Below are 19,603 nucleotides of genomic sequence, written 5' to 3'. Positions count from 1 at the left end.
GTCCCTGACGGAGGAGCCGTGGAGACAGAGCTGGTCTCCCTGAGCAGCTGGACTGAGGACTGCGGATGCTCTAGGAAGGGAAACAGGAAATAGAGGCTTGCTCTGCCCTGTCCGTCCCCAAAGGAGCCCCCAAGGCTCACATCAGCAGCACCCCTGGGCCCCCTGGACAGCTGGTTCGGAAATAAGTGGGTGGAGAACGTCTCGGGTCCAGGAGGCTAGGGTTTTGGATGGAGCTCCTGCTGGGTCCCATGACCCCACATCCTGGCTCACTTTCTCCTTCCCTCCGTTTCTAGGGCTGGCTGCTTAGTAAGGGGCCCTGGTGGCAATGGAGGATAAGCACTGGGCAGCCGTCTGCGAGGTTGGCCGTTCAAACCCACCAGCTGTTCTATGGGAGAATGATGAGGCTGTGTGCTCCCATAAAGACGTACAGTCTCAGAAACCCAGGGGGCAGTTCTCCAGGGTCTCATGAATGAGAAGCAATTGGACAGCAGTGGGTTGGGTTGGGAGAAAAAGTCCCCATCTTTCTCCCACATAAAGCTGCTGGTGAGTTTGAAGTGGCCCCCTTTGGGTTCATTGCTGAGGTCCCTGCCAGGGCTCCTTGCCCAATGCTCTGTCCGCACCCACTGCCAGCAACCGGGTTCCCACTCACAGTGACCCCTAGAGAGGGTTTCCGACACTGTAAGTCTATACAGGAGCAGAGAGCCTCACCTTCCTCCCAACGAGCAGCTGGTGGGTTTGAACCACCGACCTTGTGGTTATCCACCTAGCATCTAACCCACAGTGCCACCAGGGCTCCAGCATGAGCAGAGTCAGGACTTAAATACAAGAGTCAGTCAAAGAAAGTACTGCTGAAACATCCTGTCAGCTCACTGTCATGGGGGGCGGTGGGGGGATCCTGCCTTGCAGAGGCTCAACAGGGTGGAACTGGCCCTGGGGGTTTCCAAGACCATAACTCTCCATGGGAGGAGAAAGCCTCCTCTTTCTTTCTAGGAGCGGCTGGTGATTTTGAACTGCCAACCTTGAGGTTCATCAACCTCATGTGTGAGCCATTGCACCCTCCTGAGCAGAAACGTTTCTTAAACAAAACGATCAGAACGTCAATTCACTGTGTCTCAGGAGAGCCACCATCCAGGTCTACACACATCGACGTGGAGCTTTCATCTCTCACTTTTCCCCCAAAGAGCCGGCGCTCCTGATGGACACACGGGCCGAGGCGGCAGTCTGGGTTTCCTGGAGAGACGCGGCGGTGACCCTTCCCGATGCTCTTCTGAGTCGTGAGCAAGAGTCTGAGGGGCGAGGTCAGGGCTGGAGGGTGGAGGGGGTCAGGCTTCCCGGGGTGCAAGAGTCCCCTAGAATGGCCCTTGCTCCCCTCTGACAATGAGCATGTGTGTGTGGTGATAGAAAATAAAACAAAAAGCCTCAGCACAACGTTCCTGGTCTTTTCAACTCTCGTCTCATTTCTTCATAAGGAACCCCAAGATTTCTCCGTGTCCTCAGAGGAAGCCGATCAAAATGCACCCTTTGAATCCAATCAAAAGCAGTCACCATCTTCTGAGCTCACTTCTCTGCCTGGAGGTGAACGAGCCCCCCCAGGTCCAACTGTCTGGGTTGGATTTTTTTTTAAGCCCCTACTGAGGAGACTAAGACCAGTTTATTGCAGAGAGAGCGTGTCTGCAGCACGGCATTGCCGGCAGGACTTGCCCCGCACCTTTCATTGGGAACAGACCCCGAATGTAGACTGGAACTCTGGCAGTTACCTTGTGGGATCCACCCTCGTAATATCTGTTATCTGTCGATAACAACTGTCAGTGTGCTTTGAAATACCTGTGGTTATCTCCCCATTAAGGGAAATGTGTTGTCCAACACCTGTGGTTATTTTTAAGCAAAAGGGGGTTTCTTATCCAAAGGAAGGCGAGAAGAGAAAAATCCCAGAGCTAGAGCAGAGAAACAAGGCTATTAAACAAACATTAGAGAAATGTCCAAAGCAATCGTACAAGCCAGAATTTAATATATTCTAGTACATTCCAAGCTGTTCACATATTCAAATATGTTTTGAGTATTGATCTGCAGCTATGCTTGTTGGTTAATTACCTTTTCAATTATTCAGTTGAATAAAAGTTCCAGATTCTGCGGACAGATTTAGCTGAGGGACTTAACAGTTCAGAAGAATGGAAAGCTTCGTGGTGGCTTAAAAGGGCCACGGCACATGCACAGTCCCACCTGCACCTCACTCAGCCACCAGAGGTAACCCTGGGAAGAGAGCGTGCGTGGACACGATCCTATGGGACGTAAAACCCCACTGCCGCCATCCAGCGGATGCAACTCACGGAGACCCTACAGGACACGGCAGAACTGCCCCTGCGGATTCTGAAGGCTCTAGCTCTTGATGGGAACAGGCAGGCTCATCTTTTTCTCTCAGAGCACTTGGTGGTTTCGAACTGCTGACTTGCAGTTAGCAGCCCAATGCCTTGGCACTATGCTACCAGGACTCCTATTTTATATGGGGTCAAAGAGAACAACAGGTCTTCCCCTCGGTGTAGGAGCTCGGGTGGGTTCTCTGAACTCTTCCAGGAACCGTCTCAAGACGTTCGACTAGAACGCTCAATTCCACCCACTTACTGTTCATTTGCTGACTTCACTTGCAGAATGGAATCAAGTGTATGCCCATCTCAGTGTGGGGCTGCGTTTCCCAAGTGTGGGGTTTGACCAGGGCTCAGTGTTTTGTGTTGGACACACCCCTCTATTTTAGCCCCCAGACGCACACTCCACACATTTTACATTTTTGCCAGCCTCTGGGGGTGTGGCGGGGGGGGGGCCTGAAAAAGTGTGTGGAAGAACGCCGTGCCTCTCCCCTGTACCCTCCCACCCCCTTTCCGCAGGCCCTCAGTGCGCGGAGGTGGAGAGGTGGGGTACAACGGCGGGGTTTGCATGTTGGGGTGCCATCCACAAACTCAGCAGTTTGGAACCTCCAGATGCTCCTCAGGAGAAAGAGGGGGCTTCCTGCCCCCACAAAAAGCGACAGTCTCAGGCTCACAGGGCCAGGTCCCTGTCCTGCAGAGTTGCTGTGAGTTGGCATCCATTCCTGGTGATGAGTTTGTTTGTAGCCCTGGCATAGCGCTTGGCAAACATGGGTAGGGTGCACGTCACATGTGTAAACATAGGGTCCTCGGGGGCAGGGCCTGAGGAACGGAGTAACATGTCTGAAGAAGAGAAAACATGGCTCCATGAAACTCAAGCCCCTGCATTTCTGCAACCGGGGTAAAGCTTTGTGCCTTTCACCCGGAGAACAAGCCAGATCTCTGGGCAACTGTGGCCATCGGAGGGCTTTCCTCCCCGGGGCCCCTTTGGGTGCAGCTAAGAGACTGCTGAGCAAATCGCCTTGGGAAAGAACAGGCTACGGGCTGAGGGCCTTTCAAATGGCGGCCTTTAATGATTTTCGTGGGTAACCTTTACAGAGAAGAAGATTAAAACACAAATGCTCATACCCAAGGGAACAGACTTGGGAGGTGACCAAGTGGGGAAGGCAAAAGAGGGAAGAAGAGATGTTGAAAAAAGGGCTGGTGGGGGCAGGGAAGGGGTTACAGGTATTAATGTGGGTGAGGGGAGAGATGGTCTTTCACAAACGGGAGCAAAGAAATCAAAGGCCAGGGAGGGGTGATAGGGAACCTCTTGGGTGATTTGATAAATTGTTTCAAGTGTTGAACACAAACTGGAAGGTCTGAAAGGTAACATCCCCACCTAACTCACAATTTTAAAAATGGTTTTTTGTTTTTTTAATTGAAAAAAAACCACTTGGAATTTGAACTCAACAAGAGGAGACGGCCGCTGAGTGGAGAACTCCGCGGGTCGTGTCCCCTTTTGCTTGGATGGGCCACCTGTTTCAGAGGGCTCTTCTCTGCGGGACAAAAACACAGAAACACAGGGCATCCGCTTCATGCGGCCCATTGCGTAATCGGCCAAAGTAGCGGCTCCTTCATCTGTCTCGGCCAGCTCTGACTAGGCAGTGCCTGCGCTCCAGACGGAAGGAACGCGAGGAACTCAACCGCTTTCCGACAGTTGGAGGTGACTTCCTTTAGCCCCCACCCCCACCGCGCAGGCGTCTGGCTGCATTGCCAAGCACCCACATGGCCTGGTTTCACGGACACGTACATGCAACCTGGACCTCAGATCGCCTCCGCAGCAGGGCTCCCATTCTGTTTCGCACCACGCAGCGGTAAAAGCCGGTGTCGAGCCTCTGCAGAGACGGGATGATGTACCTGCCAAAGATCAAAGGGAGAGTGGGTCAGTGGCCACGTCCCAAGCTCCGCCCGGCGTCTCCCCGAGGGGATGCACTGGGAATTTGCCCCTGCTGCACTAGGCTGCCGCTTGCTGGCCACTATGTGGAACCAGTTATCGGACTCCTCCCACTCAACTCCGCATGCCACGGAGTTAGTGTCCACACAGGCTTTACTTGCCGCGGTGCACACTCTGGACCTCGCTCGCTGGGTCTCTGAGGCGCTGTTCTAATTTCAGATCGTGATATGCAAGTAAGACCGTCCAGTGATTAATTCCATTGGTCCTGGAGGAAGTGGGGCCAGAGTGCTCCTGAGAGGCAAGGATGGTCAGGACTTGGGGCCGTTATCAGGAGCGACGGGTCCCTGGAGAAGGACGTCGTGCTTGGTCAAGTGCAGGGAGGAGCAAACAGAGCAAGGCCCTCAATGAGATGGATGGACACAGTGGACACAGTGGCTGCAACAATGGGCTCAAGGCTAGGAACGGCTGTGAAGACGGCACCAGACCGGGCGGCGTGCCATTCTGTTGGGCGTGGGATCTGAGCTGACTGTGGGTGAGGGCGGACGTCCTGGAGCCTGCCCACAACTCCGTTCACCAGCTGGCCCTTCCGTCAACAACCCCACCTCAAGGTGACCCCAAAGGGTTCAAAGGAGAGCCTGGCTCCCCGGGTTTTCAAGGCTGGTTTTTTCAGAAATGGGCCACGGTATTTTTTTTCATCCAAGTACCTCTGGGGGGTCTTGAACCCTCAAACTCTCAACTGACAGCCAAGTGCATGCACCACGTGCACCACCCAGAGTCTCCTCCAGCTCTGAAGAGCCTGCTAAGTGCCCAAAATGATTTCTAGAACAGGCAACAAAGTCTAAGACTGAGGGGTCAAGACACTGTGTGAAAGTCCGAACAATACTTTAAGAATCATGTTTAGATGCCACTAAAGGCAGAGAAAGCAATGACGTCAGGACAGAGTTCTCCCTGCTCACTGGTACAGACACTCCGGATGTTAGGTAGGTCCCCCCTTCTTCGCTGCGGCACGCACGTCCGGAAATCGACTTCCAAAGCGACTCTGGAGGCCTGGAAAGCGGGTCACTTGTATTCCCAGTCCTGTGTCGGAATGCTGAGCCGAGGCCGGAGGGAGCCTGAGCACCCACCAAGAGGCAGGCGCTCCTACAGAACGAGGGCTGCTGGGAGGTTTAACAACGGAAAAGGTGGGTGCCAGTGTGGTAGCCTTGGGGCATACACATCCAATCTGTCTGCTGACAAGTCATCCAAGAAGCTGAACCATAGGAAGTGAACCCCGACGGGGCGTCAGGGCTGGTGGAACACTCGTTCACAACCGGCAACGTGCAGAGGGCACCGCTCAGAGCGAGGACGACTGGCCACGTGGCCGCAGCATGGATTGCATGCCCCCAACGCACAGACCACGGAAATCCTCACAGCTGGACCGATAGAGCAATGATTGGATCCACAATCAACACCAATGGGAACAGTAATCGAGCAGTGTGCTGCAGCGAGACAGGGAGTGAAGACAAATATCAAAACCTGAAAAACCTCCTTAAATTGTTGAAGATCAGCGGTGTCACTTTCAGGACTAAGTACACCTGACTCCAACCTCTGGTCCTTTCAATGGCCCCCTCGGCATGGGAAGTGCAAAGGCGCGTAAGAGAGAGCCAAGAAGGATGGAGGCCTTGGAGTAGTTAGGGTGTTGGGGCAGAATGTGAAGGAGGAAACCGGGCTTGTGAACGGCCCGCCAGATGCTCCTTGGAAGTGAGGCTGGTGGGACTGCCTCTCACATACATACAGGAAGGACCCGTTTCTGGAGAAGGGCGCGTGTGTGATGAAGTAGAGGGTCGGAACAAACAGAAGAAGACCTCCACAAGACGAGGATCAGCGGCTACAACGTCCATCAGCACCGATGGCGAGCACGCGCAGGACTGGGCGATGCCGCCTTCCGCTGCACACGGAACCAATCAGAAGAAGACACAACGAGCCCCGGCCACAAACACCTCAAGAGGGAAACGGGGCGAGTGCGAGGCTGGGATTCTGCCAGCGCAGAGACTAAGAGGTCAGCCCACTCAGACGGCCGCCTCGTCTCTGCAAACGGACGGAAGGAGACGTGGTGAGGTAGCCTTCAGAAAAAAGGTGTTCTGGGCAGTGATCTACAATTGAAACACGGAGAGACCGCGGGACAAAATCAGAGAAACTTCTTAAATGTCAGGTAGAGGCCCACGTATAGTCTCTAGTAGGTTTTACCTGCTCATTTCCTGAGTGCACCCTGAAATCACTGATACCCAGCTAATTGCTCGTCTTTTTCACTCAAGTACATCCAATTAGTCCACCCCCAAAAGAACCTGGTAGGCACTATTTCTGAGTGGACAAAACCTTTGGACAGTACCGGCAATTCTACATGAAGCAAATATTAATCAAAGTGTGTTCCCCCGGCTGACCTTCTTGAATTCCTGTGGTGGAATTAATAAGAGCTTCGTGGAAAGGGAAAAATTAATAGTGCTGAGTGCTCCTCTTTGAAACTGTACGCCCGTAGCGGAGGATGAGTTCAACCCTGACAACCAACCAAAATAATAATAATAATAATTGGTATAGGTAATCAGAATCATATCCAGTTGAACACAAGGAGTCAATGCCAGGCATGTAAATTACCAATCAAGACTCGGGGGTGAGCTGCCTTGATTATTCTATACTGTAATTATGATAAAGACGCGCCTTGAGGTCAGGTGACGACAAAGTCAGCGAGAGGTTCAGGAAACGCAGAGTCACAAGCCAGAGGCACGGAGGCTTAAAAGAGGCCAAGGGCATTTGCTTCGCTGCAAAGCAACCTCCTGCAAAACTCCCCTGAAGCAAGTCGATTCTGACTCACAGCGATCCTGTTGGACAGGGCAGAACTGCCCCTGTGGGTTTCTGAGACCCTAAGTCTTTACAGGAGCAGACAGCCTCTTCTTTCTCCCACATCACACACAATGGGGGGAAAGGTGCTTCAAAAGGTTCTTAAGAAATATAAAAGATGAAGATATTTTCCCCAGGATCTTTGGAAGTCTCCTTTCTCAACTGCTGTTCCTGTTACTATTTCCTGGTGTTTTTTTTTCTTTTTTGGCTAGATCCTGAACAGATTTTAAGTTCTTATGAATTCCCAGCATCATTCTGCATATAAATCCACAAAAACAGCCCTGCTTTCAAACAACAGGCAGACACAGGCACAGAAGCTGAATCAGGCATATGCTGTTTTCTGCTATCTTGTCTGTCTAATGTCTCACGGGCGGGGCACGGGCTGGTGTATAAAGGTTTGCAAGCTTCCTCCACCTACGATGGGCCTTGCTGCACACATGGTGCTCACCTAACAGATGGGACTAGTCATGGTGAGCCTATTGTTTATAAACACACATTGTCAGGCAGAGGGAGTATCTTGGCCCTTTGTAGGAAAGTATGATAAAATCTCAGCACCATATGCCACTAGAACACAAACGATGCCTGCTCCTATCTTAAATAAACAAAGCAGGAAATGTTTGTAGTTCACGGGCCAAGCCAGCACCCCACTGGAGACACAACACGGTTCCCAGCTGCAGTTTACCAGTAGCGCGGCCCACCATGGCATGGATTCCGGCTCAGAACGACCCTGTGGGACAGTTTCCGGGACGGAAACTCTTTCCAGGAGTGGAGCGGCTCGTCTTTATCCTGAGGAGCAGCTAGTTGCTAACTGCTGGCCTTGTGGCTGTTTTTGGTGAGAAGGAAAACCAGTTCTGAGCTGGCCCTGTGAACTGGAGCACATTTCTCTAGGAAAGGTCCGCGGGTGTGTGGCTAGCCCCAGGGTGGACAGAGGGCATTTTTGCCAGCCTGGGGTGCTGGGACCTGAGCCACACCTTACCCTGGGGAGTCTTCCTGCCCCGTGGGTCTCAGTGGAGGCCAGTGTTTATGCCCAGTTAAAGGCTGGCAAGTCCACCTGCAGGTACCCCTGGACACTGGGCACCGTGAACACACATGGGCGACACAGGTGATCAGGATGGCTAATTCTGCACCTGGGGGTACAAAGCAAGTGGGGAACTCAAGTGGTGGGGAGACAGTGGATGGGGGACAGTGGAGTGAGGGGCAGCAGGCTGGTGTGAGTGTGTCCAAGGTCAACTCTGGTAGTGGCTCAAGGAGGGATATCCAAAGTCCTACAGGGTCAGTAATCAGGCCCTCACAAGACTGATTCTGCAAGGGAGTTGTGTGTCTGGTGGAGGAGTGGAATTCTGCTTCTGCTCAAGCTCCAGGGAGTCTCTCGATTCCCAGAGAATCAATATCCATTCAAGATGCACTCAACGTCCATTCAAGATCCACTCAACGTCCATTCAAGATCTACTCAACGTCCATTCAAGATCCACTCAACGTCCATTCAAGATCCACTCAACGTCCATTCAAGATCCACTCAACAGCCATCAGATGCAGTCAAACTCCACTCAGCGTACATCCCATCTCTATTCAACATCCTCTTTGTTTGTTTGCTAGTGTTTGAATCTGTGGCTTATAGTTAGGACCTCTCACTGACACAGTTAGCAGGGACGGTGCCTGAAGGACATCCTGCTTGGTGAAATGCAGGCTCAGAAAGCGGAAAGAAAGAAGACCTTCAACAGGAGGGACTGACACCGTGGCTGCAACAATGGTGTCAAACTTAGCAATAAGGATGTGTGGATGGTGCAGGACTGGGGTGGGGGGTTCCTTTCTATTGTACTGGGGGTCAGTATGTGTTTGGGCTAACTCGACAGCAGCTAGCAACAACAACAACCACAACTACTAATGATACAACTGAGACAGCACTCACTCGCTTATGGCCATCGAGTTGATGCTGACTCACAGAGACCCAACAGGATAGGGCAGAATTGCCCCTACAGGTCTCTGAGACTGTAACTCTTTATGGGCGTAGAAAGCCTCCTCTTTTTCCCAAGGAGCAGCTGGTGGTTTTGAACTGTTGACCTTGCAGTTAGCAGCCCATAGTGCTACCACTACGCCACCAGGGTCCCCTGATACAGTGCTTCAACATTTCTGCCCCACCGACCACAGCCATAATAATATTGGCTGAAAAAAATTTTTTTAAGCTACTAACTACTAATATGGTCACTAAAATCTCTAAATGACAACTGGTTGAGCCATCTCTTTTTGAAGAAACATGGCTTCTTGTAAACCACTAGGAAATGATAGTTGAGAAGGCATTGAATAATTTTGACAAAGGGATTTGTGTCGACATGAACCGTGAAGATCAGCCACCACGGGGACAAAACGCAATGTCCCCTTAGAAAATTCTTCCTGGCAGGCGTGAGCACAGGGACTAAGGGAGCCTGTGGGTCCATGTGGGCCAATCGCGGTTCACAGCAAGAAACCACGTCCTCCACATCTGTCTGTGGAAAGCACGACAAGCCCACTCATAAGCAAGCATCTTCATCTTCCTTCAAATGAGACGTGGGCTGTGCGCTTGCTTTATAAATGCCAGAAGGAGCAACATTCATTTTACCCCGTTGCAGATTGGGCAGGCATAGACTCTGAAGTTTACCTTGATAAGAGCCATCTATTTTGCACACAGATAAACAACCATTTTCCATAATAAGCTTTTGTATCCTAGCCCAAAGCCCATTCTTATCCTTAGAGTAAAAAAAGCATGCAACCAAGAAAACAAACAAACAGACAGAACATTTAAGTCATTTCTATCCTCCCTAGCATGACCTCATCCGCCCCCCTTTTCGAATGAGATGAAAAGAATTAAGTTTCAATTTTATTTTTATAAACTCCTTATATGAGGGTGTTCAAGCGAACAATAATCAAACCTGGAATGAGTCTACAACTGCCCTTTTCTGTAAGCGAGATAAGGAAATGAACTATCCAGACCTACATGGACCAAGAAGGAAGCTTACAGGCAATGCCGAGGGTGTGTCTGGCTCACCAACAGATCTCCAGGCAGCTGCAGCTGATGGCTACGTTTTGAATTCTTTAGAGACTGGTGGGGCCCACGAGCCTGCAGTTCTTCCCCTTCAGATCTGGAACTCACCTCACCTCCACGTTAGGAGAATCGACCGCTGAAGATCCGGAGGCAGTCTTCCCCCAATGACAGAGATCAGGGGCTTGGGAAAGAAGGCGGCATGGAAGGAGGGCATACAGGGAGAAACTGGGTGTGGCAGTTAGCTTGATTGTGCCAACTAGGCCAAGAGGAACATGTGGGCAGAGTTCAAGGGGCGGCAGGAATAAAGACGGCTGGAATCCCACCTTACTCTTCCTCCCTGGTGACTAGACCAGTGTGCCGCTGCTTGAGCTAGTGAGCTGCGCTACCTGTGGGCCAAGCCACACGGATCGTGTCACTAGAGCTTGAGGCTCCTGCGAGACCTCTGCCACGCTCCTGGCTCATACACTGCCTGGGTTGGAGGCTGGTGGATCCTGTCGCCACGCATCGCTTGAGGTTGAGATCCCATCAGGACCTGCCTCGCCAAGCTCCCATGCTACGACTGTTGCTGACCCACCTGCTAACTGCTGCCTGCAGGCAGACACGGCCTGCCTTGCCCATGGGAGGACTCCACTGTCTGCTTCCTTGACCTTGGACCAAGCAGCCCATGTGAGTTGAAGGATTTCCAGCATATTAACTGTTCCATGAAAGTGAGATGAACTGAACCCTCTATATTGCTGTGTGGACTAATTAGCTGTTATATTCTCTCTCACCGAATAAACTTATCTATCCATCCATCCAACTGTCCGTCTGTCCATTCATCCGTCTGTCCATCCATCCATCCATCCACCCTACCTACCTGCCTACCTTCCATCCATCCATCCATCCATCCATCCATCCATCCATCCATCCATCCATCCATGTATCTAATTTCTCTGGAGAACCCTGCCTAACACAGTGGGATAACCCATGGCACCCTGAGGGGATGGATATGGAGGAGCTGAACCAGAGCGCATGTGATTTGTTGAATGTAAAACTATGATCCGCTCTATAAGCCTTCACCAACTCAATGTTAAGTTTTTAAAAAAGAGTTAAAGTCGCCGAGTTAAAGAACTTGCTAAACAATAAAGATGGAAGCCAGCCAATGAGGACATTTCTATGGGTAAACATTTTCCTGTGTACATTTTGTGGACAGCAAAGTCAATATTAAATCGAGGAAGCCAATAAGCAGAAGATGGGCGAAAGATCTACAGCGGTGGCAGCAGCTGCTTTAAGACTATACAGACGACGATGATGATGGACACTAACAACAAGGGACCCCGAGGAGGCCCAGTTCCCACAACCCTCTCCCAGTGACCAGGCCACGGTGAGTCCGTGTAGGCGTCCTCCTGACTCAAGAACCCGCTCCACCACCTCAAGCACTAGCCTTAACATGGCCCCAAAGGTCATCTCCTGGGAGGGGGGTCCGTGAGTCTCCTACCGATGCTTGTGGAATCATGGGTTCTCCACGCCTTCTCTCTGTTCCTGGTCAAATCAGAGGCGGGAACTGAAATCCCCAATCCAGAAACCCACGTTTACGGAAGCACGGGGAACAGGAACCACCAGAGCTACTCGGGTCGGCCACTAAACCGGGATGAGGAGAAACAGTCCCCACTCTTCCAGGAAGGGCAGAGTTTCCGAAATCCGCTGGGAAGAAGAAGACCTTGAGTTTCAGAGCTAAGACCTACGCACTCCTTCTCCGTTGACGTCATTCCTCACGCAGCCAGGGTCTCCAGGAACATCGTGTTTGGAGCCTCTCTATCACAGGTGATAAAGTGTGCGGGAAACGCTTGTGTTCATTGATCCCTGACACGCGGGCGGCAAGAGGGCTCAAAGCACCAAGCGCTGCCAATACGAGCAGGAATGAGAAGCTCCCATCTGCCCCCTTGGAGGCACTTGTCCACAGTGAGCCATGGGACGCCGTGTGTGGTCGTCCTGGCCCCCGGCTATCAACTGGGCTCCTCGATGATCCAGGGACAAACGAATCCAAACCCAAAGGCCGCTGCCACCCACTCAATCTCTACTCACAGTGACCCTGCAGAGGTTTCTCACACCGCGAGTCTTCCCAGGGAGCAGAGAGCCTGGTCTCTGTCCTGGGACAAATGGCCAGAAGAAGGCCTTATCTCTACACATAAATCATCGCCCCTAATAATGTAAAAAAATAGCCACCAGTGATGTAGATTCTGCAATAGAGGCTTTCCAGAAACGATCGAATGGGCGGAGAGCACAGAATCGAAAAGACAATCAAACCAAAGGCAGGAATAAATACACGTCGTGCACAACTTTGTGGGAGGGAGACACACCATGAGGATGCTGAGGATCTCAAGCTAATAACATACCTCAGACACCTTGGACGTTAGTGGAATTTACTTCCACCTGGAAGATCATGAGGGTGGCCTACCCCTTCACGGTGCTGTTTGCTTCCTCCTTTCCGCACAGGTGAAAAGACAAGGGGGCGGATGCCATTTGTTAGATGCCACCGAGTCCGTTCTAACTCCGATTAGCCTGTACACAGCTGAACAAACCACCATCTTGTCCTGCGCCATCTTCACAGGTGTCGCGATGTTTGAGCGCAGGGTCTCAGCCACCATGTCAGCCCCTCTGTCTTCCACCGCCCCTCCACTTTACCAAGCATGGCGTCCTTCTCCAGGGGCTGGGCTGTCCTGAGCAGGCGTGTGAAGTATGGAAGACAGAGCGTGCCATCCTTTGCCTCTCCCCAAGGAGCATCTGGCTGTTCCTCTGCCAAGACGGATCGGTGTGTCCCTTTAGCAGTCCATGGTACGGCCAACATTCTTCCAGCACCACAGTGCAAATGCACCCATTCTTCTTCGGTCTTCCGCAGCCAGTGCTGAACTTGCACATGCGCATGAGGACACTGAAAATACCCCGGCTTTGGTCATGTGCATCTTAGTCCTCCGAGTGACAGCCGTGCCTTTCAAGAGGCGAAAGAGGTCGTGGACAGCAGACTCGCCCAGTGCGATCCATCGTTCGCTCTCTTGACTGCTGCCTCCGTGAGGGTGGATCGTGAATCCAAGCAAGACGGAATCCTGGGCAATTCCAGTCTTTTCTCCATCATGACGTCCTGTTGGCTCAGTTGTGAGGATGTTGATTTTCTTTGCATTGTTATAGCCCGTATTGAAGGCAGCTGTGGAAGTGCCATCATCTCCTGTCAACTTGAGCGAAGGGGTGGAGTCTGGCCTGTCCATCAGGTCATAGCCAATGAGGCCTCTGTGTGGGCATGGCCTTCTCCTGAGGATTCTGGGACTTCTCTTCCTCCCTTAAGGTGGGACATACTCTCCCTCTGCTTTGTCTTCCTGCTGACAAGCCACATGGAGCTAAACTGATAGAGCCCTGGAGCTGAAGGAGAGACGTGGAGACCCACACCAGTGTTGAGATGCTTCCACCACCACTGGATCCACAAGACTTTCCACCCACTGCCTGTGATCTTCCTGCATTCGGCATCATTGCATGTGTTGTGCAACCGTGAAGAGGAATTTATCGACTGATATCAGCCATATGGGATAATATTGGACTTACGGACTTGATCTGGACTGGGATATTTTCTCAATACACAACTGGTCTTTTAAATAAGCGCTCTCTTACACACACAATTGTGCCTGGATTTGTTTCTCCGCCTACCAGGATTAACACAGCAGCAATCCTTGGTTTCATCAGCACAGGTTCCAAGTCTTCCTCACCTTCAGCCAGCAAGGCTGTGTCAGCAGCATCTCAAAGGTTGTTAATCAGCCTCCTTCCAATCCTGGTGCTGCGTTCTTCTTCATATGACCCAGCTCCTCCGATTACTTGCTCTGCATACATGTTAAATAAGCACGGCAAAAGGATACAACCCTGATGCACACCTTGCCTGACGGTGAGCCGTGCAGTAATTCTTGTTCTGCTCACACAACACGGTAGCACAAACTGGCAGGCAAGTGGTGCTGTGATGTCTTCTCGCTGCCATTGAGTGGGCAGGCGGGACAGGGCAGAAGTTCCCCCGAGGGTTTCTGAGACTGTAACTCTTGATGGGAGTAGAAAGTGCCGTCTTTCTCCCTTAGCGCAGCGGGTGGTTTTGAACTGCTGGCCTTTCAGTTCATAGCCCCACTTGTATCCACTATGCCTCCAGGACTCCTGGTGGTCCTGCCCTTGAAAGGGTTCTCCTAAATACTATCATTCTGTGACTTGAAAGAAAGACCAAAAGTTGGTTGAAGACTTTGGCACGATTTCCAGCCCAGTGCATGTTGGGTCATTCGTCGCTGGGAGAGGAGACGGTCAGCCGACGCACTGAACAGGTTGGGGCTCTACAGGGACTCGATTTACTTCCAGGGAAGGAGGTGAGCGTTATTCGCAGTTGAAGTTGCCGCTGTGCGCTGGCTGCGCGGCTTGCACAAAATGGGACCAGTGATGAAAGAAACGCAGAGGGGATTGATATGCATGCAGGACGGTGGAAAGAGGAACCTCTTCTGTGAGACGGGTTGGCACGGTGGCTTCAAGCATGGGCTCAAACGGAAACATGATTGGGAGGATGGCCCAGGGCTGGGCAGTGTTCCACTCCATTGTACACAGCGGTCGCTATGAGTGGGAACTCGCTCAGGGTACCAGACGACAACAACCAGCCTGAAGCTGGACATCAAGAAGGAACAAGTCGGGTGACTAAGCCTTCGGGAAGAAGCCGGGCTGGACGATGACGAAACAACTCTTGTCCAAATATATCTCTGCTGACCAGATAAGCACATAGCCTAATGGCATCCTTTCTGATGATAAAGGACGATCCTTCCCCCCTCACGTACTGGATGGAGCTCCATTTGATCACCGCCGTCTGCACGGGCATGGTTCTATTTCTGGACGCTGTTTGGTCAAATCGATCACTTTGCAGAGTCTCCCGCCAGGATGACAGCTGACTAAGGATGCGCAGTGAGTCTGAACACGATGCGGTGCCTGTCTTCCTGAGAGCCTGGCTGAGCTGTCTGGGCAACTTTGGGTTTTCTTATGAACTTGACATCCAGCCTACACTTTTCAAAGCACTCCCGGGGAGGCTGTTCAATCTCTGTGAATTTGGACATAGAACCAACATCTTTGCTAGAAGCCTGGTGATGGCGTAGGTTACTCACCCGGCCACAGACCACAAGGCCAGCAGTTCGAACCTGCAGCTTTCTGCTCCCTTAAAGAAAAGAACTGTAGTAACGCAAAGGGGGGAGTTCTACTCTGCTTTACAGGGTTACTAAAAACAAAAACACCTCACTGCCATCGAGTTGATGCCATCTCACAGTGACCCCAAAGGAGAGGGTGGACCTGGCCCCCGTGAGGTTCTGAGACGCTTTATGGGAGTCGAAACCTGTCTCTCTCAAGGGGAGGTGGGCGGTTTGTGAATAGCGGGCAACATTCGTAACGACTGGGCCACCAGGGCTCCTATAGGGCGGCTAGTTGCCGGGAGGGGTTCCCGGCAGGCAGAGGCGGGTCTGGTTGCTGCTGTGAGCATCTGTAGAACAGTTTCCGAACCCCAAACAACCCATCATGCTTCATTTATTCAGGTTTTCCTTCATTTTGCTCAATAACATTATGCAGTTTTGAGCCTAGAGAATTTTGCTCACCTCTCATGTGATTCAAACCTGACAATGTCTTGGTTTGTTGCCCCTACCAGAAATAATGTCATTTTTGAGCAAAGTGGTTTTCTATTTGATTATTTAGTACATGAAAGTACAATTGACTTTAATATATCTTTCATGTATCCGGTAATCTTGCCCAATTCCCTTATTGATTGCCATTCTTTTAGTGTAGATCCTTCTGAATTGCACAGCTACACAATCAGGTTACTCGTGAATAAGGATGGCTCTCTTCCATCCCTCCCAAACTTGGGACTCTGTGCTTTCTCTTAGACATTCTCTGCTGCCTTAGAGAACGTGCTGCCACAAGGGGTCCTTGTCATCCTTGAACTCAGGGTGTGTGTGGGGGGGTGTTTCAGTGGTGATGGTTTCATCGTACTGGTCTTGTGTGCAGACCCTGCCCAGACTGAGGAAGCCCTCTCCTCTGCCTGGCTTGCTGGACGTGTTCATCCTGTGCTGAACGTGGACAGAGGCGTTGGCTGCCCTATTTTGGATACGATGTGGCCTTCTGCCCTTCTCAGGCAATTGAATGAGGTACACGAGTCACCTGGGAAGGCTAATGATTTTTGCGCACCTCCTTCATAGCATGTTCCCGTTTCTCGAATCCACAAACACTCTCGTTCCCTCGCACTGCCTGTTCCTGCCCTGTACTTTTCTGTTTTTAAGAACAAGTGGAATGTCCGCGGCCGCTGCTGTGAGTCCAGCAATTCTACCGGCGCTGCTGTTTCCCAGCGGCCTGCTCTGGCTTTGCGTCTCCGGCACATGGCGGCCCATCTCACGCTATTTCGAACGTGTCAGGATGCCATTCCACACCCCACAGGCCACAGCCACGTGCCAACAAAACATTATGTGCAGGCGACACTGGCTGCCACAGGGTCGATTCCAACTCATCGTGACCTTGAAACAAACCAACAGCGCACGGGGGTCACTTCACGGTCAGCACTCAGCCTGCAAGACATCCCAGGGAGGAAGGGATGCCCTCCTCTCTGCTCTCTTAAAGCGTCTCTGCTGAGTCAGAAGCGTGCTCTCCTTTGCTGCCCCGGGGAGAATCTGGGCCACATCGGGGTGGTTCTTCCGTGCGCCTTCAGAAAGGTGATCCCCATCACAGGCCTGCCCGGGGTTTTCTGAGGGACTTCAGAAAGCGCACAGGAAAACATCCCATTACCTTTCAATTCCATCTTCCTGTGATTCTTGGGAGTCTGCCCCCCACCCTTTCAGTGTTCACCATTCAACTTCTCTAACGGAGATCAGACTGTTCAGCCTGTCCGTTTTTCCAGACATTTCCTCACGTTACCAAGTGGTATTCCTATGAAACTGCTCATACTATACTCTTATTTTATCTTTGGCTACATAGGTATAAATATATGTCAGTCGGAACTCCAACATTAGAGTTAAGGCTTTCCAAGTCTGATCATCTTGACCACACAGATTCCCAGCTCTGGTGAGTCTCGGGGCTTCTGTGTTAACATCTCTCGGGGACCATCTTTTGCTGGCTGGGCCGCTGCTTGGCCCCCAGTTCCATGCAGCCGTGACAGGCCTCAGCCTGGTGACTTCGGTGGCACCTGGCCTCAGTGCATGCCTCACCCGCCTTCTTTCCTGCCCTGGGTGACTCGCCTCACCGCAGCTGGAATGCCCAGCTCTAGGACCACACGGGTGCTGGCCAGAAGTGCAGTTAGCAGCCCTGGGTGCTGGGTGCATCGGCATCCACCCACCGTGTGTGGGAGCTCAGAGCTAGCGTCTTCTCTCATCATTGGGGGGACCGCTTCGAGATGCATGACATAAGTCTCCTTGGAAGTCCCCAGTGGGATTGCGCGCCAGTGGCCTGAAAGGTCACCAACGGGATATGAGGGTCCTTGTGCTGGCTCTGCGCCCTGCCCTGTGTTCCTCCTCCTGAAACTGCATTCCACCCGAGGGACAATCGCTTTATCTCCGGCACTGTTCTTGGAGGACACACATGGCTGGTTTGTTGCAAACATTGTCCTGCTCTGTTGTGGTGGTGACTATTTGAGCGTAGAGATACTGTGATTTTTCTGTATGGCTGCTCTGTTGGGGAGCGTCTCTTTCAAGCGCATGTACGCTTTGACTCTGGGCACATAGAGGCCATTCTCATCCCCCACGTGTGTGCATCCAGGTGAAAAACATTTTTTTAATTTATACTCAACTCTTGACTGTATCTGAAGTTTATTGTGGTGTGTGCTGTAAAAGGATCTTCTGTCCTGCATGGGTTTTTTTTAACCCTTGAATAATTGATTTTTCCATTCGGTTTGAATGCTCATTTTATTGTCTATGATTCTTTTCTGGATAGCATGATCTGGTTCCAACCCCTGTGCATTTGTATACCAATACAAGGTTATTTAATCCCTGTCACTTTTCAATGTACTTAAACACCTAGAAGGGGAAAATAGAGTCTCGTCATTACTCACAGGAGCTTGAAAACGTGTTGGTACTTTTCTTGCGTCTATTTCTAGAAGAGACTTAGGGCCACTGCATCCATCACATTCGCACAGAGATATATTGAATGCATTCTTACAGAAAAAGACTGGCATCACATCCCTCATACTTCCCATCTAGGACCTGCGTTCCGTCTCCCGGTGGGACTAGTGTCTTCTTCATCCAGGTGCTACGGGCGCCGTATAACGGTGATTCTTGGATGGTTAACGGCCTTTATTGATTTTGAGAAAAGCATTTGCCTTTTCACAAGCAACGAGGAAAAAGCAACTTTCCCCTCAGCCAAACCTTCTTGTCTTTTTTCTTAAAAAGAGAGAGACTGTCCATCCACATTTCTACGGTCATAGAAATTGACCCACAGACACGGGTCCTGAGAGGAGGCCACAATGGCCTGAGGTCCACAGCATTGCTCATCCCGCCTGCTCTCACAACACCCGCGTGCTCGGCACTGGGAAATGATGGGCGTCCTCCGTGCGTCGGAACCGACTGCAGAGCAGGGAGTCTGGTGGGGTTGGCTTTTCCTTCCACTTTCCTGTGACCTTCATCAGTCACTATCTAAGGGGATGGATGGACGGACGGACGGATGGGTATACAGCCACACAGCTGGAGCCAGTCTATCGATCTACCTACCTGTGTTAGCATAGGAGCCTTGGCGGCATAGTAGGTGACAAGGTGGGATCCACCAGCGGTCTCTGAGGAGAGAGAAGAGGCTTTCTTTGCCTGTAGAGATTCACAGTCTCGGAAACTCAAGGGTCGTTCTACCTTGTCCTGTATCGACAGAGCAGCGAGTGGTTTTGAACTGCTAACCTTGTGGTTGGCAGCCCAACACATAACTCACTACATCACCAGGGCATCCTTAGGCATTCACACACATACACACCTATCTGCATATACACATACACACATGTAATGTGTATCATACTATGCACACATATGTGTGAATGTATGCACGTATACATATACTATATACATCTGTTTGTGTATATAGTATATATCATGTACACATACGTGTTTATATGTATATGTGCATATGTTTATATGTTTGTATACATACACGATACATATGTTTGTGCATATGTTATATATAATATCACACACACATATATAATCAATATTTTGATACCTTCGCTGAAGAAAGTCATTCCAAAACCTAAAACCCTAACCCAGTGCCCTCAGGTCGATGCTGGCACCTGACAAATCGGAGAGGGCTCCCGAGGGTGTCGGTCTTTACATGAGCAGACAGCCTCCGCCTCCTTCAGAGAGCAGACGGGGGTTTGAACCCGGGACCTGTGCAGCGCTTACCCAACAGCACTCCCAGGGCTCCTTGAAGAAG

General features: G+C 51.3%; 1 protein-coding gene across 1 annotated transcript in view; it reads right to left on the bottom strand.

Moving 5' to 3' along the window:
- The window catches only part of SDK1 (sidekick cell adhesion molecule 1), a 513,921-nt gene that overhangs the window by 485,674 nt on the left and 8,644 nt on the right, over positions 1-19,603 (bottom strand). The window contains exon 3 of the mRNA XM_045284375.1: positions 4,150-4,256. Within this exon, the coding sequence (XP_045140310.1) occupies positions 4,150-4,256 (107 nt within the window). The remainder of the gene's footprint in view (positions 1-4,149; positions 4,257-19,603) is intronic.

Source organism: Echinops telfairi, unplaced genomic scaffold, assembly GCF_000313985.2.
Source record: "Echinops telfairi isolate 266 unplaced genomic scaffold, ASM31398v2 ScPeMD7_5;HRSCAF=22, whole genome shotgun sequence".
NCBI classification, from domain to species: domain Eukaryota; kingdom Metazoa; phylum Chordata; class Mammalia; order Afrosoricida; family Tenrecidae; genus Echinops; species Echinops telfairi.
Note: the sequence above shows the minus strand (reverse complement) of the source record. Positions and strands in the feature narration are given on the sequence as shown.